We start from the raw sequence: 23,769 nt of genomic DNA, 5'->3' as shown, positions 1-23,769 counted from the left end.
AATGTGCAAAAACAGCAAAAATAACCATATCTACTATCACTCACTGAGCTCTTTACAAATGTGCAGCCAAACTTGTTCCCTTCATACATAATCTCACTTGATCCTCACAATAATCCATAAAGTAGGTACTATGATTGTGTTCATTTTACAGTTGAAGAAACCAAGGCTTCAAGAGTTAAGGGATTTGTATAAGGGCACAAAGTTGGTAAGCTGTAAGTGGCAGACATATTCATCTGATATGCTCTTGCTAATTATTAGATTACACTGCCAACCTCAAACATATGTGACCGAGCCAAAAGTAACATGTATAAGGAACCCGGACAAGTTACTCCCTGTGTACAAGAGTTAGGGAAGAACATCTAAGAACTGTCAGTGATACAAATGGACAGATTCCCCGACTCACTTCTAACCTTTCCTTATACTGAGAACAGCACACTCTATTCCTGAAGGAGAGTGGGACACTGCTATGAAATGGAAGTTAATTGTCCCCTCTTTTAGTAGTACATTTATATTACTATTTGATGGTACTGATAGCGTCTCAATATCTTCTCAATTTGGTTACATTTTTGACAAATGTTATCACTGAGATCAGCCAGGTCAAGACTAACTAGGCTGGTTGTTGGTGACATCAAAATGCTTTTAAAAGTATTTTCTTAATAGAATATCCAGTGACCTGAGCAACGTATTTAACTTCTGCCAGTGACCCTGAAACAGAAACTAGACTTTGAGAGATACTTCTCAGTACATAAAATATATTCATAAAAAGACACCTCTAAAAATAACTCTCCACTGTAATTCTCTTTATGTATCTGGGCAGAGATGTCATATTTCCTCTACAAAGCTTCCTTGTATGTTGAAACAGCAGGAATTTCAAACTGAACCAATACAAGTGAGAACTACAATCTCCTCCACAAGGCATGATTATTTTTACTAGTATTTTATGGAAATGGCCTAAATATGATGGGACACTTTACATATTAACTCTGTAACACTTTTAGCTAGAAAGTAAAGCAGTTATGGTTTAAAGTTCTGTGCACCCCTCCCCTTTTTTCTGCTAACACGCGGTCTTCCACAAAATGGTCAGTGTGATCTTTGCAGAGTATGCAAGGAATATGACCAAGGTAAACTAAAGAACAGAACATTAAGCACATGACAAGTGGATCAGAAGTTTAAAAAAACTTGTCATCTGTGTGTGAAACCAGCAGTTATAAATGGTTACAAATAAATATGTACAAATTAATAGGATGCAGTAACTTCCACTTTTCCAATTAGTGGCCTTTTGGCAGGCAGCCATATAATCTGCAATAATCTGTCACTACTGTGAGGCCCCACCTACTTCCTCTGCCCCACCACCATCCCAGCTATGACTGGGATACTTGTGGAGTGCTGATATAACAATCATAAAAGGCCTCCCTATCTCTGAAAACTGAAATTAACATAATTTGTACTTTTAAGTGTTTAATATTCATAAATCTTAAAAAGCACACTATGATATCACATTTCAAAGATCACTTGAAAGTTTTAATTTTTTTTTATATCAGAAGCATAGAGTCCCCAAATCACTAATATCCACTGCAATGCTTCTTGAATGAAAATGCATCCTATGTACAATTGCAAGACTTTAATTTACACATCTAACATGTAAAGCATTAGGAGTTTGGAAGTCAGGATTATACACATTTCATTTCAACCTTGTTCTAAGAGCCTAGTGAAATTGGTAAAGAAACTATTAAGGCAGCTTTCTTGGCTAATAAAATACTTTGCATTAATTTTTCAACATACAAACCATGAGCCTTTAAACAAATTATTTACTTTCCTACTTCAGCTAATTTCATTTTATGGACTAGTGGCATAAATTACCTCATGGCTAAGATATTTTTATACTTTAATAAGTAACTAACCTTATGTACTAAAACAAAACAAAAAAATTACAAAACAAGATAAATGTGATCAGATCTTCTGACTTTTCTGTCTCTAAATTGGGCATTACACCTCAGAAATTGCTCATTTCTATCCTAGTTTCCCATGCTAGAAAAAAAGAAAAATAGGACACGGCCTTGGTATTTTTAAGATCTCTAGGATGAACAGTGTGCCATTTTGAGTAGCTTCATTCTGAAATACTGTTTTACAGGAATATCAATCATAAGCACAAACTGCATCCATTTAATAAAAATAGCCTTCAGTATATCTAAAATTTTTGTTTAAAGGATTCTTCTGACAAGATTTTCATGTTTTATTTGCAGCTCAGTATTTACCTTACTCATCCAGAAAAAAGGAAAAAAAAAAATCAAACAATTTCTGAAAAAAGTTCCCACTAATATTTATTTGTGTAATCTCAAACTACAAACTAAAATAAATAGAGCAAAGGAATCCAGTAATTTTTGAGGTTGATTACTCTCAGCTGGACTTTGAGCTAAGGCCATAAATATTCACATGAAATTCAACAAAGAGTTTATTAGCAATGTTTAGACACAAACCATATTTATAATAAAATGCTAAGTGCAAAACAAAATACCAAGCTTACTCACAGATCTTCTCAAACGCATGTCCTACATCTCCAATCCCACATTCTAAAGACTTTAAAAATTCTTTATTTAGCTTCAGCAATAAGATCGCCCCAGAGATGACTTTCTTTAGAAAAACTGCTTCTTGTTCATTAGGAAAGAGAAAACAGAGCTCAGCTTAAGTTGTAGGAACACCACCACGCTATCAGCACCTTCATACCGAGAAAGGAAGTTATTATAGACACAGTTTTATAAATGGGGCTTCAAGAGAGTACTTCCTGGTCAGAGAGTTAGCGTTAACAGCATTACATTAATGTATACAGGTTTACAGTTTGACATTTTGGAAAGAACTTTCTAAAAACTTTTACTGAATTTTTTCCCCCAGTCCCTACAAAAGAGGAAAACTTGGTTGAGCTAAACAAATCTATGAAATTCTATCAATAGCTACCATCAATGTATAATGTAAAGATCACAACTGCTTATTACTATTGATAATATCAGTTTAAGTTGTAATTATTTTACACTTATGTACCCTCCATTCCCCCTCTCCCTGTGTGCTGGAGTAAGGTTTCAGGGCACACAACATTAGAAGGTAAAGAAAGAACTTACTTAAAGGAAGACTCACCAATTCCTTGATAATGAAGAAAATGGAAATAATCGTTCACATTTTAATTCTCAAATTTAAAGTTCATTCTCTTTTAAACATATATATATATATATCTTGAAGAAACGTTGTACAATCCTAATACGGAACTGCAGATAAAACAGCGTGACCTGGGCGCTGCACATTACTATGGGGTATTGCAAGCTGAAAGTATTTCCTGTTAGGACGCCCATTGGTTCCCACAGGTGCAAGTGCCTTTGGGTGTTGCCGATTTACTCTTCCTTTCGTAAGTGAACCACTAAAGGAGACTGCAGGTTGGCACAATCAATGCTAAGAACTATTAGGGTAGAACTACCTTGGGCTAATTCAAGAGCCTCCCAAACTAGCTTGATTGAGAATTGACAATTACCTAATTCAACAGGGCTAGAGAAAATTTATTTCAACAGACTTGCATTATTTTTGTTAAGACGCACTGTTATTGAGAATGTATGTAACTTCACTCAACGAATATGTAAATTGCTCCCTCTGTACAAAGCACTGTTCTAGGCACCAGGAATACAGTAATGAGCAGGACAAAGTCCTTGTGGTCATTCACACAAGATCTAGTAGACTTTTGGTAATTTCACATAATGATGAGAAAACTTCCATAAAGGCAGTGACTAAAAAAAATCGTATGGAAATTTGGAAAGTCAAAGGTGGTGCTCATTACGAAAAAACACTGTAATTAAGGCCACCACTTTAAACCTAAAAGAGCTTTTCTAGAACATAGTACATAAAAGCAGGATTCTTTATGTTTTCAATGTTTCAAAAAAGCCAGGATGGCAGCAATTGCGTATGTTTCAGCAGGGAAAAGGAAAAACTTCCTACCATGAGTCACCAGTGACTAAGTTCTTTTTAATTCAGGCTTAAAACACATTTCAAACCCCAATTACTTATACATGCAGAAAACTGATAACCCCAAATTAATATCAGCAGTTTGATCTGACCAATTTTCAGGGTTAATATTACCATCTAAGTAAAACAAGTGAAATGCTTTTGGGGCACCTGGGTGGTTCAGTTGGTTAGGCGACGGCCTTCGGCTCGGGTCATGATCCTGGAGTCCCAGGATCGAGTCCCGCATCAGGCTCCCTGATCGGCGGGGCATCTGCTTCTCCCTCTGACCCTCTTCCCTCTTGTGCTATCTCTCATTCTCTCTCTCAAATAAATAAAATAAAATCTTAAAAAAAAAAGTGAAATGCTTTTAACGGGATAATGTCCCTGTATTGAATTTTATTAAAATTTTGGTCTTATTAGCCTTTAATGCCTAAGAGCTATGCCAGCAAGCTTCTATTAGGTTTTGTTACAATGAACACAGTTTTCTTAGCTTTTAGCCAGATTGAGACACAATCATTTCAGATATATGGTTTGGTGGCAGGAACGGCTTTTGTTTATAATCAATAAAACAAAAAATATAGTAAGTTTAAGGCAGCTCAAAGACAAATGTAAAACCCAGAAAGAGTAAAATACACAGATAAACTCTAGTCTTCCAAGCTAAACACTTCCTTAGGATTTTACTTCCTATGCTTAAAATAACAAAACTCTCTTTTTAAAAGCCAACAAACTGGAGGAATTCCCAAAGACAAATTGATCTACTTAGTCATTCAATAAATGTTTATTGAGCGCCTACTACATGGTAGGCACTGTTTTATGGGTTGGGATACAGCAATGAATAAAACAAAAATCTCTGCTTTCATAGTCTACATTCTAGTATAGAAATATAAGATAAAATATTTGGTATGTCAGAAGGTACTAAGCACAGTGGACAAAAATACTATATGGAAGGAATAACAATAAGTTATGTAAGTTAATAAGTTTACCTGTTCACAGTTGCAAATTGTTTGCATCACGAAGTAAGGAATTTGCTCTGGAAGAGCAGAGTATTAGATCTCTCCCAGACTCTAGCTCTGACTCAAGTGAACAACCACCTTCTGTTGCAAATGAAAGGGAATCATATTTTATTTTTTCCTAATACTGAGAGAAAGTTTGGAAACTTCCAAAGACCTGAAGCTATAACCCATTCCTTACAGATAAAAACATTACCTAAGGAAACAAAAATAACAAATCCCAAACACTCAGAGTCAAAACTTACTTTAGGGAATATTATCAGGCCAAATATGAACATATGAGTTTCCAAATACTTGCTAGCACTGGCATTGAATTTACCAACTGCCAGGGTCAGAAGTGAATTTTTCACTTAAGAATTATCTCTGTTATCTTCCCTGGTGGCAATAATTATATTTAAATATTATTTTTGAACCTAAATTAAGTATTTAAATTTAATACAATTCAACAAATTTTTTTTGAGCAGATACTAGGTGCAAGGTACTTGGTTAGATGTGTCTGACACTGTCCTTTTAAAATCAAGAAGATGGATATTTAGGAAAGATAAGTACAAACTGTATAATGTAAAATCAGAGAGAATATTAATGTAATAAGAAAACATACAAAATACTTAAGGAATTCAAGAGAAAGAGAAGCAAGGAGGATGATCAAAAAGGCCTCATGGAAGATGGCATGAGAGGTAGGTCAGAAAAAGGAGAAACAGAAGGCATTCTAGGGAAGGGCGCCTGCGTGGCTCAGTAGGTTAAGCATCTGCCTTCAGTTCAGGTCATGATACCAGGGTCCTGGGATTGTGCCCCCTGTTGGGCTCCTTGCTCAGCGGGGAGCCTGCTTCTCTCTCTCCCTCTGCTCTCTCTCTCAAGTAAATAAATAAAATCTAAAAAAAGAAAAACAAAAAAGAAGAAGAAGAAGGCATTCTAGGGAAAAGAAATGGCAGGAACAAAGACCTGAAGATGGCAAATCAGTATGTACTCAGCCAGTAAGTAGGCTGGTCTGGTTGGGACACAGGACACATGCGCGCGCGCGCACACACACACACACACACACACACACACACACAGATTATGGAGCATTAGGAACCTAAAAACAGTTTGATAAATCTGTACTGAATTCTGTAGGTCATGGGGAATTATTAAAGTTTTGAACATGTGAATGACAAAATCAGAGCTGTACTTTAGGGAGAGTAAGACAGAAACAATGTATACAGGAAGTATGAAAAAGGATACTGGAAGATCATCACAGTAGTCCTTCCCTAGCACTTTATTAAGGCCCTTAGCTCCTTCTTGGACCATGGAGAGGAATGAAGCGGAAAGTGCAGTGAGTTGAAAAACCAGATCTAGGTCACAGGGGTCAAATTTACCATTGTCTGACCTTGGGAAGTCACTTACCCTCACTGTCTCAATTTCCCTATATGTGAATCTATTAATTATTCTTTTTGGAGTCAGGAGCCGTGGGATTTAGCAACTGATTAGATACTAGGAATACAGCAAAAACAATAAAAATTGTTTCAAATGATTTAAAATAATAAGCAGCTATGATTTATTAAACACTTCCATGTGCTTGTCACTGTGCTCGGTGCTTTACATAAACTGCTTCATTTATTCCTTGTAAGAATCCTGTAAGGTATGTATTCTTATTTGACGGATGAGAGAATTGAGAGCTTTAAGACTTCAGTAATTTACCCAGGGTAAGCCAGCTGGCATAATGACAAAGCCAAAGTAGATGCGTAGGTCTCTCTGAGTGTAAGGTCCTTTTTCCTTCCAATGTATCATGCTGTTTCTTATATGACAGATGAATAATGCTAACATTCACTCTAACTGAATCCCTGTCTTTTTTGGTGTATAAGAAACAAAGTGTGAACATAAGTAGCATCTACTAATTTGCTCATCATTAATTCATTCGCTCATTCAATTCACATTTATGGAGCATCTTTATGGAGCATCTTCATACTTTGTGCCTGGTACTGAACTTACCATGGGGAATGCAAAGATGAATACTACCTAGCTCTGCCTTGAAGTGCTCACAGAATAGTAAAAGACCAACAAACACATGTAAACAAGGAACTGGTATACAATGAGAGAAGAGAAATTTTACACAAGAGACAATAGAAACATAAAGGTACATGAAGCATAATATTGTAATTTTGTATCTCTGCTACTAATTCTTGACCTAGATCATTTAAAAACTATATGTGGTTTCTGGCAATACTTGTGTGTTCACGCACACACTCTTCAAAAATAAAGGCTAATGTTCACAACAGAATGGAAAATTGGCCACAATCTACAATTCTGTGTGTCTACTGCCAAGGCTAATTAGGTTATTTATGTAAGAAAGCATTCTGCCTTGATTAGTGCCATCTATTGTAATGGGTAAATAATATCTATTTGAATTGTCATAAGCCTTGATTGTTGTGGACATAAGCCTGTGTCATTAGACAGAGCTGAAACATGTAAAAATAAATATATAGTGCCCAGAGTCCTAGTTTGATCCGGAAATAAAGGGTTATCCTATTTGTCCATCAGAAATAGTGGATGGAAGTAAAACTGAAGTCTTCCAATTTGCAGTTTGATAATTAACTAAAATATTAAGTGTAACAAACTGTATATTGTGGGGTTGAATTTGCTAAAGTGGAAGGGCCCCAAAGACTAGACACCAGCACGTAAATTCTCAGTGTTAGTACCTACAGCCACATGGGTTATACCTCTTTGTTTAATGGGAGTAGGTTTTCCTGGGTATAAAGTGTCTTTTCCAAGGCAAAATCTCTTTCTCACTCACTTTGGGGATGAAAAATGTGTATGTGTGGGATAGCTGACAATGGTTAGGAGGCTGAGCTGTGTTAACAAATCAAGATACTGACCCCTAAGTCATTCTGTTGTAAAATGGAAATAATTTAGATTCAATGTCTCTAACAAATCTCAGGTTAGACAGACAAAAAATACATTAGGTTGATTTATAAAATATTCAGGGAATATAATAACATATAGCTGGAATGATCAATTTAATTCCTGCTGGTTATCCTAAAAATTCTAAAAAGTTGTTTTTAATTTGATGTGTGTAGTTTAGAAATGAGTTAGATAACATTTTGGCTCATAAACTCAATATATCTAGTCTATAAAGACAGCCAGACTGATAGATGCCACTTATGTTTTTTCTGTTGTTCTTTTTTTTACTCAGTTTGCGTTCTAGAAACAGTAACAAAATTTTAACCAATCTTCATAAATAACAAAGCAACCAATTAAATGGATGATAAAGCTAAACAATCACAATCTAAACTCCCTGTGCTGAACTGCAACTGTACAATATCTCACAACTCAGAACTAATTCAAAACTGTCTTCACTGGTTGAAAGAATCATTGAAGATGAGCTCACTGAATCTCATTGAAGACTGAAAAGCAGTCTTCCCCTAGGAGAGTCACAAAACACTTTTGGGTGGAAGCTTTCTGTTTGTCTGTCAGTCTATTTTCTTTTGGGGGGAGGGAAGAAACAAAGGCTGGAGGAAAAGATTATGAAAGAAAGAGGCTTTTAACGGAGGCTCTAAAATAAAAGTACGAATAGGTTTCATTCATTCTTCTACACTACTGAAACCAACAAATATGCACACTGGCAAGCAACGAGAACTTTTATTCAGAGTGGCTTAAATATTAAACCAAATTAGATATCAAGGTAGATTCTGAGATGACAATGGTTTGACTGTATATGACTCAAGTGGTAAAGAACGGGCAAAATGGATTATTGTACTTACAGGGTAGTACTTGCATCCCGCTAAACCAAGAGTAAGTATAGTTTAAGAACTCCAAACCAAAAGGACTTACATTCTGTTGTTGCTATAACCATTCATATAGAAGTGGAAAGCTCCTTCTTAATTTCTTTTCAGTATATTTTTTTAATTGAAAAGAAATAGTTTAAATGAGCACAGGCAAAATGTCTTCACATATTTATAGTTTCTTATGGTGTACTTTTATTTTGTGAAATAAATGAAAATAAATTCCCACACAATTCCTACCCTCTTACCCACCCACTCATCACCCCAAGGAATAAAAAGTCACTATAGGCCCCTCCTATCACTAAAAATTCTATTACAATGAATCTCTCTTCATCATCTCTGGATCAATACCATAACGTAATGTGGTTGAAATGACTGCTTTAGTCACCACTCCGGGGAGTATTAGAACACTTTCTTTTCTTATAAGGAGTTAAAATTTATGTTTTGTCTTAAGAAACTACCATTTGTACCAGTCAGAAATGAGCTAACAAGTATGATCAAAGAGCTTATCTGCTCAAACATTTCTATTACTTTGTAGAATTACTGGTACTGAGATTCCCAATCCTTCCACAGACCATTTCAAAAGTTACGTGCACTACATAATGAATATATACCCTTTGTAAATAACCTCTTGAATTAACTGACTTCAGTTTTTACTTGAATTTGACCTAGAGTTCTGGAAAAATAAATTTAGCATAAAAAATCATACTTAATACATCTTAAATAAATTATAGTGTCATATTTTAAATTTGTGTTTGCTGTTGTTGCTCTTCTTATCTCCCTTTCTTAGGGGAGGACTTCTAGTTGGTGGGATTTTCATAACCAGATCCAGCTCCACACTCTCTGAAGTCATATAAGAACTGCTCTGTATCAGGTAATACCAAATAAAATCCCCAAATGACCCATGTCCTCTACTTACTATCACCCTGATGAAAATGACTTCAATAATGTTTGTCTTTGATTTAAATAGGCAGTTCTATGTAAGCTTTCTCCATTATGTCTTTGGAAAATAAAGCAGCATTTCTTTCTTCCCCTTCGTTGAAGCTGCCCATTACTATACAAGGGCAAAAGCTTCTAATAAGACATATTTTAAACCAGAAACAAAGAATATACCTAAGTAACTGTGAAATGATAATGACATTCCCCATTATTTTTCCCAAACCATCATTTTCTAAGTCTGCTCCTCTAAAAAAGAAACTATTTGGTAAAAGAAGGGCTGAGGAGGAGCAACACACAGAGAAAAAGTTTAAAAAATTCAAATGCAAAAACTGCTGGGTCCAACTGTTAACAAAGCATGTGCAATTCAAGAGAACATTTGAAAGGTAGGCAGGGCAATATTAACATATCCTAAGTACTGTGAACAACTAGCCTGGTCATTAGTTTAATTTTCACATCCATCAAAGTAGGAGGCTACCCCTCAAATCCCACCCCCTCCAGCTTTCCACTATTTGTTTCAGCATTTTAAGAGACACACTTGCCTCCTACAAGGACACACTGTCTGGTTTAAATAGGCTTATCTCTCTCCTTAGCTTGTCCTGGAATCATGCCTAAAGCTCAGTCCTGGTAGCTTTTAGGATGAGAAATCTAATTGGAAAGTGCTGTCAGTTTAGCCACTCCAATACCTCCTTTAGTTTGACCTCCCAACTATCTCCAACACATCAAAGTTAAACAATGTATAGCTCCTTTGAATCTGCACAGTAAACGGATACCAAAGTGCTGCCTAATCTTGAAACCTTTCTCAGCTTCCTGAGCTGAAATGAAAAATAACAGGGTCTATCACCATCACCATCCCAATTAATCCAAAACATGGGTCTCCAGAAGGATCCCTTTCCCTTTCAACTGGCCTGTGGTGGCTTGGAGAAGCCCTCTCCAACTTCTCACATTCTCGTTAAGGTATTAATATCAGGAAGCCCCTCACTTTCAAGGCATCCGTGTCAAACTCTCAGAAACACATCAGAAGCCAGGGGGCCAGTGAACAGAGAGGTCGGGCAGCCGGTCTCCCGCTCTCGCCAAGATCTCGGCGCTTCTGCCAGACCCTCCGGCCCTTGCGTTCTACTTAGGAGAGGTTTCATTACATAATCCCTGCTCCACGGAGTCACCCACAGAGTCACGGGGGCTCGGGCTGTCCCCTATCGCACACACCACCTTTGGGGAGAGCGGCTGACTGCAGACCTAGGAGAAGCACGCCTCCCCTCGCTGTGCGCTGCCGGCAGTCCGGACTCGCCCGGCGCAGCGACCCCGACCCAGGCTCGCTCCCCCCTTCCACGTCCACTCGCGCGCTCCGAAACCCGTCTCCGGGTCCCCCTCACACCCGTTGTCCCGACCCCTCTCGGGGGGGTCCCCCCAGCAGACCTGCTGTCCCAAGTCCTCTCGGGGTCCCCTTCCTTCAGAACTGCTGTCCCAAACCCTCTCGGGGACTCCCGCTAAATCCTCTGTCCCGGCTCCTCTCGGGAGGTTCCCCAATCAGACCTGCTGTCCCAAGCCCTCTCGGGGTCCCCTCTCTTCAGACCCGCTGTCCCAGCCCCTCGCAGGATCCCTTCCCTTCATACTCGCTGTCCCAAGCCCTCTCAGGTCCCCTTCCTTCACACTCGCTGCCCCAAGCCCTCTCGGGATCGCCTCTTCAGACCCGCTGTCCCGGCCCCTCTCGAGGTCCCCTCCCTTCATACCCTCTGTCCCAAGCCCTCTCGGGGACTCTCCGTAGACCCGCTGTCCCAAGCCCTCTCGGGATCTTCTCCCTTCACACTCGCTGTCCCAAGCCCTCTCGGGGACTCCCCCTAGAACCGCTGTCCCAAGCTCGCTCGGGGACTCTCCCTAGACCCGCTGTCCCAAGCCCTCTCGAGGTTCCCGCTCAGACCCCTATCTCGGCCGCTCTCGGGGTCTTCTTTCCCCGGTCCGGACAAACCCGCCCCCGGACTCCCGTCACTCGAGTCCTCCCCGACCTCACTCCGCCCAGGGTCCTCTTGCCTCGGCTCACTCTGTCACCGTACCGCGCCCCGGTGCTCTCACCTCAGACCTGCTGTCACCACCCCCGGGCCCGGCGTCGCCGCCGCCGCTTCCTCTCCCACACTTGTTCCCGAGTCGCTCTTCTGCCGCTTGTCCCCCGGAGGATCCCCCGCTCGGGTCGCTGAGTGTCGGGTCCGGCCACGCGGAGCCTCCGCCCGCGGTCTCGGTGTCGGGTCCCACTCTCACGCAGGACTCCGCCGCCGTCGCCGCCGGGCGCCACACGGACCCTCCGGCGGTCGCGGCTGCTGCTGTCCGAGGTGCGGCTGCTGCCAGGGGTGGCCAATCGCACCCGACTGCGCCGAGCGCGCTCCGCCCCGCGGTCTCAGTTCGTCCGCCCCCTGCCCCCGACCACGCCCCCAGCTCGGCTCCGATAGGCTCTCTACTGACCTCCCCTGACCGCAGGGCACAGGCATGGGGCCGGATATAGGTACTTGATTGGAGGTGCCTGGGAAGCCGAGCGGTCGATGGCGCCTGAGGATTGGCGGAGTTGGCGGTGGGCGGGGCGGGACGGGGCGGGGCGGGGTTTCCTCAGACCCGGAAGACCCTGCGACTTCAGTTACCCCGCGGGCCCTCCTGGGGTGCGGTCGGTCTTGTTTGTGCCGTGCTGGGGTCAAAGTTCATGGCACTCCTCTGCGCCTTTACTTTTCTTGGGAGCCTCCCAGCGGCCAAGGCCCCCTGGGACTCCCGGGGACCACCGTGTGAGAGCCTTTGAGGAGGTCCCCCATTCTTCCATTCTTGCTCGGCTCCCTAAGTAATGATGCCATCAATTAATATAGCATGAATTCACTCCGGACTTGTAAATATTTCCTCTATTTAAATTCTTTTATATCTTTGGCAAGGGAGTTGCCCTTGCATTGCGTTCAACAGACGTCAGTCTAATGCTGTTGGGAGGCAAAAATCTTTATACGAGGTGTATACTGTGAGCAAGTAAAGCATTCAGCACCCCTGGGGCTCCTTTTGGTAGGCCCAAGGACGAAACTTGAGAAATAATCAGTTTGTGGGTTTTGATAATCATTCTGACAGTAGGAACAGGAACTGTGTGGTAGGCTTCAGCGCGCTTAGTCAGCATATTCGTTTTTTCAAGGCCAATGTTTTAATGATTCTGTGTGAACTGATGGCCAAAGTGCAACGTGTGATAATCAGAGACTCGTCTGCCAGGGGTAAAAGTGCATCGTGTTACTCAGAGCCATTCTTTATGTTTTTTGAAGCTGGATATGTTAAGTCAATACCAGAAACTGAAAACTGCTCTTACTCATAAACCCCAAAGTTGACAGACTTTGACAATTCAGCATTTTATGAAGAAGAAATTGTTTCATTTCGGGCACACAATTTGATCCTAAGCCTTGTTAGATGTATACAGGACTTGGCTCTCAGAAAACTCTCCATCATTAACTCCTGTGTGAACTCCTGCTGACAGAATTTGTGTCCTAAACACTGTACATGTTTTCCCTAGTGTTTTACAATGATACTCCATTCCATTTGCAGTGCTTCCCTTTAAATTTGGGTGTTAGGGTATGTGGAAATGAGGCTGGCAGGACCTCATTTGAGTTCTGAAGTAGGTGCCTCCTGAGCAGTCCTGACTGGCATTTTGGAAAGGGATGAGAGATTTCAAGGTAATCCTGGGGGAACGTAATTTTTACAGGCCTAGAGAGATTATCCAAAATTATAATACATATATATACTTTTTAAGATTTTATTTATTTATTCTAGAAGGGATAAGAAAAGGGCAGAGGGAGAAAGAATCCCAAGCAGACTCTCTGCTGAGTGCAGAGCCGAAACCAAGTCGGATACTCAATTGACTGAGCCACCCAGGAGCCCCCAAAATTATTACATTCAACAACTCTAAAGGTTAGGTAAGACTAAAGTCATGACAGAACTTTTTTTGACTAGGTTCTCCTTCTCTTAAAGAGCATATATTAGTTAAGAGCTCATCCTACCAATAATGCAGTTGGGAATATGGATTGAAGAAATGGAGTAAGTTTTCACTGTCAATTGTGTCTATTCATATAAAAAAAGAAATGCATGACCATTAACAGATGTTATTTGCAATCAAGTAGAAAGAAAACATAAGTGAGATAAAAATTCCATGTCTTGAAGAAACCAATTAGCAATGAAGTCAAATCTCTTTTTTTTTTTTGATTCATTATATCAATGAACTGTAATTTCTAAAATGTTGGTGCCTTTTCTGGTCTATGATTATTACTTCTGATGGAAACCCAAGTTGCTCAATATAGCTGATTACAAATAATTTAGATGTGTTCTAAAATAAAAATAGAAATGACTTCATCGTTTGGGCAAGAGGCAGTTCTAAAATCCTAGTTTAAATACAGATGGTGGATCTACAGTGAGCCTTGAGAATGACTCTTATTAAGAAGGAGCTTCAGAAGATCTCTGAACTCATGGAAAGACATTGCAGCAGTCCATTTTGGAAACTGTTGAGGTTTGTTGGGTGGAAAAATCTCCCACAAAGAGCCAAGATTTTCATTAACACAAGGTAGAAAATAAGAAATGTTGAAATAAATCGCATAATTTTTTTTCACTTTGAGAAGACTCTGGGGTCCCATTCGGAGAGGAATTTGGTCACAGAGGATCAGGGTACTGGGGTCCACCTGGCTTTTAGATCTGTGTTCAACCTTACTACTTAGAAGTTACTTATTCTGGGGCGCCTGGGTGGCTCAGTCGGTGAAGCGTCTGCCTTCGGCTCAGGTCATGATCCCAGGGTCCTGGGATCGAGCCACGCATCGGGCTTCCTGCTCAGCAGACAGCCTGCTTCTCCCCCTCCCTCTGCCTGCTGCCTACTTGTGCTCTTTCTCTGTCTCTCTGTCAAATAAAATCTTTAAAAAAAAATTATTCTATGACGACTTGGATACAACATAAAGGGGGCAGGGTTACTTTGGACAAACATCCTAGGCTCTTTTCCTTACCCCTTTTCTTGCTACCCACAACTAGACAAGGGACATCCTAAATGCGTTCATTAAGTAAAGCTTATAACACTCAGAAGGAATCACATGAATTAATTCATGCAGGTATTCAGCTCTCTTGTTTTCTAAGTTTCCACACAGCACCTTCCTTACGCTAGTTTAATTAACTTTCTGCAGGCAAATGTTCCGCTTGCTCAGTTGAGAGTTGTTAGGAAGTTATTGGATGGGGAAAAGCACCTTTTAAAAAATTAATATTCTAAGAAATATGAGACAGCAGTAATGTACAGCGCTTGGGTGTGATCGTGTAAACAAGGCAGCCTGGACGCTACCATTTTTTAGGTAAATGTTCTTTTCTCATATGTAAAATTGGGAGAACACCTTATTGAGAACAACTGTACCAACAGAAAAGACTCCCACCGACTAAACACCCTTTTGCGGACCCCAGAATGGAATTCTCAACATCCTTGCCTTTTGGTTCTCAATAAAGGTCCAATTAGGGGATGAGCTAGGCTCTGGGGGATGATCACGAAAATTCTAGATGTCAGCGTTTCACAGCCTATAAAGGGGATGGTTCATGTCGTTCACCTCTGTCAACGAGAGACCACCTTCAACCCTTCTGCCTCTCTCAGGTCGCTAAGGATCCTCGCTTTAGTTCTGGCTCCTTGCGCCGTCTGGCGGCTGTTTCCAGAAATCCCCTCAAGTTTCGGGGTCCTAGCCGCGGCCAGGTCTGTCCAAGGATTTGCCTAATTCTAGAGAACTTGTCTTCTCACCTCCCTACTACCCGTTGAGGATTTTAAAGACTGCATGAAAGGGCCGAGGTTAAGACGAAGGGGGCGTCCGGCGGCCTCTCCACCTCCTCAAGGATGACGGAGTCAGGCGGGCCTCGGGCAGATCGCGACCCGGAAGTCGCCGCCGGCGCGAGGCCCCCGTTGCCGAGAGCTGGCGCGCGGGGCGGAGCTTGGCGGAGACGGGGAAGGGGTCGCCGCGACTGCCGCGGCTCCCGCTCCTTGAGTTTGACGGCTCCCTCGGGGGCTGCTAGGCGGGCGTCGAGTCCGCAGGGCGCGCGGCCGCGGTCGCTGGTTGAGACGCTCAGCCGCGGCCAGAGGCGACATGAGTGCCGCGGGACTGTTGGCTCCGGCTCCGGCCCCGGCCGGAGCACCGCCGGCCCCGGAGTACTATCCCGAGGAGGACGAAGAGCTGGAGAGCGCTGAGGACGACGAGCGCAGCTGCCGGGGCCGCGAGTCCGATGAAGGTGCGTCCTCTGGCTGGCCGGGCAGCCCGGGGCGGGGGTGGGACCGAAGGGGGAGTGAGTGGGCTGCACGGAGCGGGGCGGGGCGACCTCCGGGGCTGGGGGAGGCTTGAAGGGGCCGCTGGGAGGTGCACGGCTCCGGGAAGTTATCCTCACCTGCGCTGGGCCCGGGGCCACTGTGGGGACGTCGTACCCTAACAGTTATGGGAAGGAGGGACTTGGGGAGCTGCTGTCAGAGACGGAAGCCCCTTTAAGATTCTGTCCCTCTCCTCTCAACCGTCTCTGGTGAACCTCAGGTCTTTCCAGGTTGATGAGAAAGCCTTCCATTGAGTATCTTCAGTACCCCTCCGCTTTTTAGTTCCGGAGAGGATCAGAGCAGAGCCCAGTTTGGCTTCCAGGTTCCCCAGTTGCTGCCCCCCGACCCTCCACCCCGAGGAAATGCTTTCGGCAACCCTACTTTGGGTAGCGCAGTTCAGGTTGCTTAAAAGGACGGGACCTGGAATCAGCCAGATCTAGATCTAAATTTGGCTCACTGAACCCAGCTTTGTGACCTTAGACTTACTTAAGCTTGCGAGCCTTAGTTTCCCCGGCTGTAATGGGGCTTCCTAGCGTAGGTATGAGGATTAAATGAGATGTGCATAAGGTACTTGGCCTGGTACTCAGTAGATGTTTTTGTAACACTGGGGAAGGGGGCACAGGGAAGATAGGGATTTGCTTAATGGTGCCCAGGTGTTGTGTTTTCAGTTCCACGTTCTTTGCGTTATCATTACTGCCTCTCAAAGCCCAGCTTTTTCAGACTGGGGTTTATAGTTTGGCAACTGTGAGGAAGACTGTTTTGGAAGGATTGAGGAAGGAGCTACCGGAGAAGAGAGGTGGAAAAACAAAAACAAACATAAAAGGACACGGGAGAAGAAAGAGGAGATAGAGACCAGTATATGGGTGGAATATTGTGGCACAGAATAAGGCTGTGGCGCAAATGGTTGGACTAGTTGCTGGAATGAGGAATATGTTTTATTCATCTCAGTTCTCCACGTGCCAAGTACGGTGGCTGGCATATGACAGGAATTCAGTGAAGGTCTCTTGACTGAAAGAGAGGAGAAGGCTTTGTGAAGATTTGGATCTGCAGCAGCCTTTAAAAAGGCAGCGACATGTGCAGATAATAAAGTTGAAGGAACTAATTGCGTTGGGTTAAACTACGTTTGAAGACGGGGCTTAACCCGGGATTTTGAATGTGAAACACTTGTGACTTCTTTTAATGTCCACAAGGGGGAGCGGCGAAGCCAAAATTGATCTTTATCCTTTCTCAAGTAGGGCTGTTGAAATTATGTAGACACTCCACTATTTGCTTACTTTAAGAACAGTGTTTAAAATGTTCTGAAACACTTTGTGTTTGATCATCTTGTTTCCTTTCTTCTCCCTTTAGTTGTAACTTTGAAAATATTTCACTTCTTTGGTTTGGATTGTCCTTTGTATATATGTGAAGTAAAATCTGTTAAGGGCGTAGGCCAGAAGAGAATGAACTTACTGGGTCGTTTTGGAGCAGTGAGCAAGACCTGGCTGCCTCTAGTTGTCCTGTCTGACACTCACAGCTCCGTTTCCTGAACTGCCATTGTGGCTTCTGCAGGAGTAGCAGCCTTTACCATGACTGCCTACCTCTCATGGACCCTGTTCTCTGGTGGCGCTTCAGATGAAGGCAGCTCTTTGCATAAGTCTGGCCATGTCTAAGTTGAAAATGGCATTTTCTTTTCTAAAGTAACTATGTAATATTTTTGACTGATGGCTTCCCGCAGGCCTGCATTCATTTTACAGAAGTTTAAGTGTCACTTTGTCAGGTGATAGCAATTTTATGAATTATGATTTTAACAAACTTTTCTTCCCTGATTTTACTTAGACACCGAAGATGCTAGTGAAACTGACCTGGCAAAGCATGATGAAGAGGACTATGTAGAAATGAAGGAACAGTGAGTATGATTCTTCTATTTCTTGTTTGGAATACAGAATTGACAAGGAAATCTTGACAGTGACCTTGTGTGTATGGTTTTGACCATAGAGAGTCCAAAGTCCATGTGTATGTGTGCAGTTTCCCCCTACAAATTTGTCATGTGTAATCAGTCTTCCTGTTAAAAGAATCTTTTGAGCATTGGCTAGGAAGAGCCTTCAGGGAAATGATCCCAGGGAAATAAGGCCACGTATCAGGAGAGAACCGGAGAGAACCGTTTCCCACTTCTTCGTGTTTTTGTTTTTGTGGTTTTGTTTAAATGTGAAAACTGTTGCTCAGGGTAAAGGGTGTGTCATAGCTATTTGGTTCTCAGATAGGGGTGACCCCACCGAGAGCTGATGGTGTGCTGCCTGGAGAGCTCAGGGAGAGCTGGACTGGAGAGCAGGGCTCCTGACTCTGCTCCAGTGCTCTTTGCCCTCGTCGAACATCCCTGCTCGAGCCTTCTCTAAATGTGCCCAGAGAACGAAAACCACTCACTTTTATTGTAAACACGGATGCAAGACTGTATAAAATAGATCCCACATGCATTTGTTGAATGTATTTTGAGGATCTTGATTTGACTTTAAATTCTTTTCTCTGTAAACTAGATGATCCACATTCCTTTCTTTATAGGTCCTATTTGCAAATGGTTCGTGACCATCCTCTGGATTCTGTTACCCTTTTCAAGCTCTGGAACCCAAAGGGGTAATTCAGCTAAATTCCACCAATGCTGAATAAAGAAGGATTACTTTAATCATGTGCTTTTTCTCACAGCTTCATTCCTGAAACTGTGCTTTTTATTTTTATTCTCTTTAGGCTTTTTACCGATTTACCTTGAACCATTTCCACATACCTTTCCTTTTCCCGAATCTGAATTTGTTCCGCTTGTTTATTTTTTCAATCTGTTAATGTTCCCTTTCAAAGACAGACTCAGAAGTCAAAGGCGTTGTTTACTCCATTTGATGTGGTGGAAAATTGAATACACTGGGTTCCAAATACTGACTTACTGTGTGCAGTTCATATATCTGTTTCCTCTATTTGGCATGTTTAAGCATTCTTTTGAGATATATTTTAATTGAACATGCCCCTTAATACTGGATACAGAAAAACTTTTGTTTAAAATTGAATGCCTTGTGTGATTCAAGGTGAGTGTTGAGAGTACATCAGAATTCTCATTGATCTTTTCATCGGACCTCCTGTGTAATTCGGGGATTCTGCCCACTCTTTCCTCAATCTGTGTAAATAGTTGGGTTCTATTTACAGCCCTTACTGGAACAGTCAAAAAGCTATTGTGCCTGTTATTTGTTGGACAGTGTTCATTCAGGTTGCAAATCTTATTTTTGTCACTGTAAAATTGGGGGTGTTTTTCAGGTAGAAGCAAAAATACTGTTGAAATAAGATTTACTCGTGGAATCCACCATTCAAACAGACTTGCCGGAGTGTACAATTGCATATAATCCATTTGGTGTCCAGGGGCGGGGGGTGGGGGGAGGGGGGAATAACAAGCTAGGCGCTTTTGCTTTGTGTGTGCTGCATGTTCTTAACCAGCTGGGGCTGCAAATAAATTCTGCATTTTAACTTTTGTTACTGAATAACTATTATTTCTCTGATTCTAAAAGAGTAGTGCTTTTAAAAAATGACATGAAAGTTGATTAACTTGATGCTTACACAGCTCTGCTATCTACATAGAAAAACGTGCCAAAGGCATAATCTTACTCCTTTGGAATTTATAATCTAATGGTAGAGTTGTTAGAAGAGCTGCTGTGTTTAATGCGTTTGCTACATTTTCGTATGTGTTACTTATACTTCTAAATCCATAAGAAAATGGCATCACACTTTCAGTTTTTCTTTGTATCTTCTTGCCTGTTTATCATTGTCACTTATTTATTAAAATCTGCGTGTCTTCATATTTGTAGATTTCAGACTGATTCTCTAGAGGTGGGATAACACAGGAGAATCTGCAGAATTGGGATATGATTCAAGAACACAGAATCCTTGTCCCTTTCTGATCCCTTTAGCTGCTGGTACATTTTAAACCAGCTGGCCGACTTCAGTTTTCTCTGTCTCCTAAAGGACATTAATGACATTCCCATAACAACCCAGGTAATTCCTGTGTGTAGATGATTTTGGAATCGGATATTGAATGTTTTTGTCTTTCAATGTGGCTTTCGTTGTTTTTCTTTGCAGGATGTATCAGGATAAACTAGCTTCTCTCAAGAGACAGTTGCAACAACTGCAGGAAGGTTGGTGTGTGGTTTAACCCTTCATTTCTAAATATACTTAATATTGCAAGCCTTTGAAATCTGTGTATTTCACTCCCCTGTGGGAGTGACTTAAAATTCGGTCTGGCTGATTCAGCTGTCCAGCATGCACTTTGCTATCTTCTGCTATCAGTAAAGTGGCGATTTGCAAATATTTTTGAACCCTCACTTAGGGCCTTTTTTTTTTTTAAAGATTTTATTTATTTATTTGACAACAAGAGAGTGAGAGAGAGAGAGACAGAGAGCAAGCACAGGCAGGGGAACGGCAGGCAGGGGAGAAGCAGGCTCCCCACTGAGCAAGAAGCCCAATGCAGGGCTCCATTCCAGGACCCCGGGACCATGACCTGAGCCGAAGGCAGCCACTTAACCTACTGAGCCACCCAGGCGCCCCCACTTAGGGCCTTCTGAAGAGCATGAGCTGAAAACCACTGTGAGCCTAAAGCTAGACATTTTTAGGAGAGACGTTGTTGCCAAAGAATACACAAAATTGTACCATTTTTTTCTAAACTAAATGCTGATGAGCTGTGGGTTATCCTTATTGTGTTCTCTATTGTTTGCTTTATAAGTTAAAAGTGGAACGTATCTTGTCCAGTGCGATTTCCTGCTAAAGGCAGTTCAGTCTGGGGTTAAGAGCATTGGCTTTTGAGGGCCATCACGGGCTTGAATCCTGACTGTACTGCTTTCTGGAAATTTGACCTTGGGCATATCACTTCCTCTTGCTTAAATTTGTTTTCCAGTCTTTGAAATGCAGAAAGTGGAAGCCGATGTGATTACCCGTGAGGGGTGTCTAGCACTGTGGGGTGCACCAGGAGCTCAGGGACAGCTGTGGCCAGCAACTCTTTGGCTTACTTTTGTGGAGTCCCCTCATCAGTGAAGCGGGTTTTCCACTAGGTCCTTATATTGCCTGAACTAGCCATCTGACATTGATTTCTGCTAAATAGTGAAAAAGGTTTGCATGAGTTGCATTCACACGTCTTTGTTTTATTTCTGTTTTTTTCCCCATAATAATGGAAGAATTGCCAGAGGAAGAAATACATTCCACTCTAGCAAGTCTGTAGGGCATACCTGGCATAGTTGAGTGAGGGATTTTGAAAAAGATACCATTAATATACCCTACTAACACATTATGATCAGGAAATACTCCCTCATTAGTTGTGACCCTCGTAATTCGCTGTTTTTTGGAAAAGCCATGACATGAGTAGACATTTGGTGAAAATCTATACCTGAGCTGTTGAGAATTGTCACTGGCTGTGTGTGGCTATTTAAATTAAATTAATTCAGTTCCTCAGTTGCACTTGCTACATTTCAAGTGCTCAGTAGCTACGTATGACTAGTGGCTCCCATACTGGACAGTGAAACCTAGGACCTTTTCACCATTGCAGAGAAAGTTCTACTGGACAGCATTGATCTGGGCCTTACTGAGAGAGAATGAGCTTTTTTCAGAAAGGGGAGGCCCACTGACTCAAACCGTAGCAGCAGATGATCAGAATCACTTGAGGAAGCCTGTGCCTTTCTACTCCCCATCCCTTGCTAGAAAGTCTTAATCCACTAGGTGGGGTGATTCTGCTCTGGGCCTTGATTGAGAACCAGAGTCCAGTTAACTCTGTTTGCATGTGCCTTTCCCTGGTTTGTGTTTTATTTACTCTGATCGTACTAAAACAGTTTTTGTTTTGGAACTGAAGCGTAGAGCAGATCTTCAAAGTAACGTTTTATTCTGTAAATCTCAAAATCAGGTACATTACAGGAATATCAGAAGAGGATGAAAAAACTAGATCAGCAGTACAAAGAGAGGATCCGAAATGCAGGTGAGGCTCTGTCTTAGGTGGGAGTAAATCATCGTCAGGTGTTTTTGCTTTTGCTGATCATCGATATAGTGTCATAAGAGCTGCTGTTTAAAATGCAACACATATATTCTCAGAAATGGTGGAGGGGAGAATTTTGGGGAAGAGAGACTCCAAAGCCACAGTTGTATAAAACTGGCTCATCTTTTTTTCCAGTGGCCAATGAACGGCCTGTAGTTGAGCTTACTGGTGGTGGCTCCATGCAGTTATGCTCCCTGGTACCCCCACAGTAAGTGGTCTTGCACATTCTTTCTCACGTCTGCATTGCTGCCTGAATGGACCATCAGAGGAGCTGCGTGGGAAAGAATTGTAGCTTGTTTCACTCTGTCTTGAAGTTTGTTTCTTCTGGTATCCTCTGCTCTGGGAGGAAGGGGTGTTCTCGTTTTTCCCCTCGAGTATTATAAGCATTTAGGGGAAGAGTATACTTTGGTTTGTTGTACACAGTAAATGTATTTATGCAGTAAGAATTTGTTGAGCACCTGCTACATCTAAGCTCTGAGCAACATGGAATAGTGGAACACATTGTCCTTGACTTTAGGAAATGTGTGATTTCATTGACAAAAGACATCCAAATGTGGGAATAGTTAAGGAACATTCTGAGGTAGTCATACAAAAACTAAGATGTGATGACTGTTCAAAGTGTGTAAACACAGATTCCCTGGGCTTACAGGGAATGTATTGTAAGTGTTCGATTTGGAAGCTCCTTGTCAGCCAGCATTTTGAGCACCAGCATGGTGCCTGTTCCTTCGGTGGTGAAAGTAATGCTGGGTTTTCAGATGAGGTCTGGGTGCCCTTCCTCAGGCCCCTGTCCCCTTGCTTTCTGATCCGGTGTCTTCCCAGCTTCCTGTTGGTGGAACTTTTCCCCCGTCTGGGGGGTAGATTTCCCATGTACACCAGCAGGTAGAAAGGGAGCTGAAGGCTGTGGGAGGCACTGGGAAAATGGAACTAATAGCCATTAGCCTTCTGCCCGCCCACATCCCACCTGCCCCTGAGGTTACCCCCACTGCGATCTGAGGTCCTGAGGCATCTCCTTGGGAATCTGTGGAATCCCCTGCCTTCTTCTTGTTGTTCCCCTCTAGCAGGGAAAGGAGGTGCACTGTGGAGGGGTGAGGTCCTAGGTTTAGGTCTTGTCTCTGCACTTTAGGTCTTGTTCCTGTAAGCAGGTTTTGCTCTCGGAGCCTCAGGTTCCCCATCTGCAGGAGGGGTACGAACGCCTCACGGAATTGGTTTAAGATGCAAGTAAGGAAAGTAAATTGACAGCCTTTTTTCTGCAGCTAGAACTGCAGCGTGAGTATTGAGTGGTTTTCCTTAGTTCCACTCTTAATCCTGTCCTTGCGTGTTCTTTCAGAAACATTTCTCTCCCCTGCCCTCCAGGTACGAATGCAGAAGAACTAAGTCAGTCCCAGCTTGAGCCTTAAAGAGCACATTCTCACAGAGCTAACACACCTCTTCTATTTGTGTTGGTGCCTGGTTGTTGTAACTCAAACAATGACCAGCAGCTCTGAGAGGTGATTGCCAGTTTGACTTGGTGCAGGGGTGATTTCTGAGAATGGCACATAGTCGATGCGTCAAGTTCATTTGTGCATCTAAAGCACTTGTGGGAGTGAGCGTGTTGGGCTGGGTGTGCCTGGGCTCATGTACTCAACCATTCCCAGGGCCAGAGTGATCAGGGCAACCGGGGGATGTGGGGGTGGTTAGGAAATAATGAGTGGCTTGTCCCTTTGCTCAGTAAATTTCTTTTTCTTTTCTTTCTTTTTTTTTTCAGTA

At 42.4% G+C, this 23,769-nt stretch overlaps 2 protein-coding genes across 7 annotated transcripts in view; one reads left to right on the top strand and one right to left on the bottom strand.

Moving 5' to 3' along the window:
• TAOK3 (TAO kinase 3) overlaps positions 1–12,027 on the bottom strand; it is a 190,983-nt gene extending 178,956 nt beyond the window's left edge. Inside the window, exon 1 of one of the 4 annotated variants that reach the window (XM_028116426.2) lies at positions 11,756–12,027. The gene's annotated coding sequence lies outside the window, so the exon portion shown is untranslated. Of the gene's footprint in view, positions 1–2,528; positions 2,685–3,113; positions 3,374–11,755 lie in introns of those variants that run through there. The other 3 variants (XM_028116430.2, XM_088019551.1, XM_028116427.2) reach the window with 3 other exon arrangements.
• A 3,602-nt stretch (positions 12,028–15,629) lies between these two features.
• SUDS3 (SIN3A corepressor complex component SDS3) overlaps positions 15,630–23,769 on the top strand; it is a 158,856-nt gene continuing 150,716 nt past the window's right edge. For 2 of the 3 annotated variants that reach the window (XM_088019323.1, XM_028116575.2), the window contains exons 1-4: positions 15,630–15,925; positions 17,814–17,883; positions 20,088–20,143; positions 21,895–21,966. In XM_088019323.1, the coding sequence (XP_087875449.1) occupies positions 15,784–15,925; positions 17,814–17,883; positions 20,088–20,143; positions 21,895–21,966 (340 nt within the window). In that variant the 5' untranslated portion in view covers positions 15,630–15,783. The remainder of the gene's footprint in view (positions 15,926–17,813; positions 17,884–20,087; positions 20,144–21,894; positions 21,967–23,769) is intronic. The other variant, XM_088019324.1, reaches the window with a different exon arrangement.

Source organism: Eumetopias jubatus, unplaced genomic scaffold (assembly GCF_037043125.1).
Source record: "Eumetopias jubatus isolate StellerSeaLion01/CBP00866 unplaced genomic scaffold, mEumJub1_p1.0 scaffold_16, whole genome shotgun sequence".
Classification (NCBI taxonomy): domain Eukaryota; kingdom Metazoa; phylum Chordata; class Mammalia; order Carnivora; family Otariidae; genus Eumetopias; species Eumetopias jubatus.
Note: the sequence above shows the minus strand (reverse complement) of the source record. Positions and strands in the feature narration are given on the sequence as shown.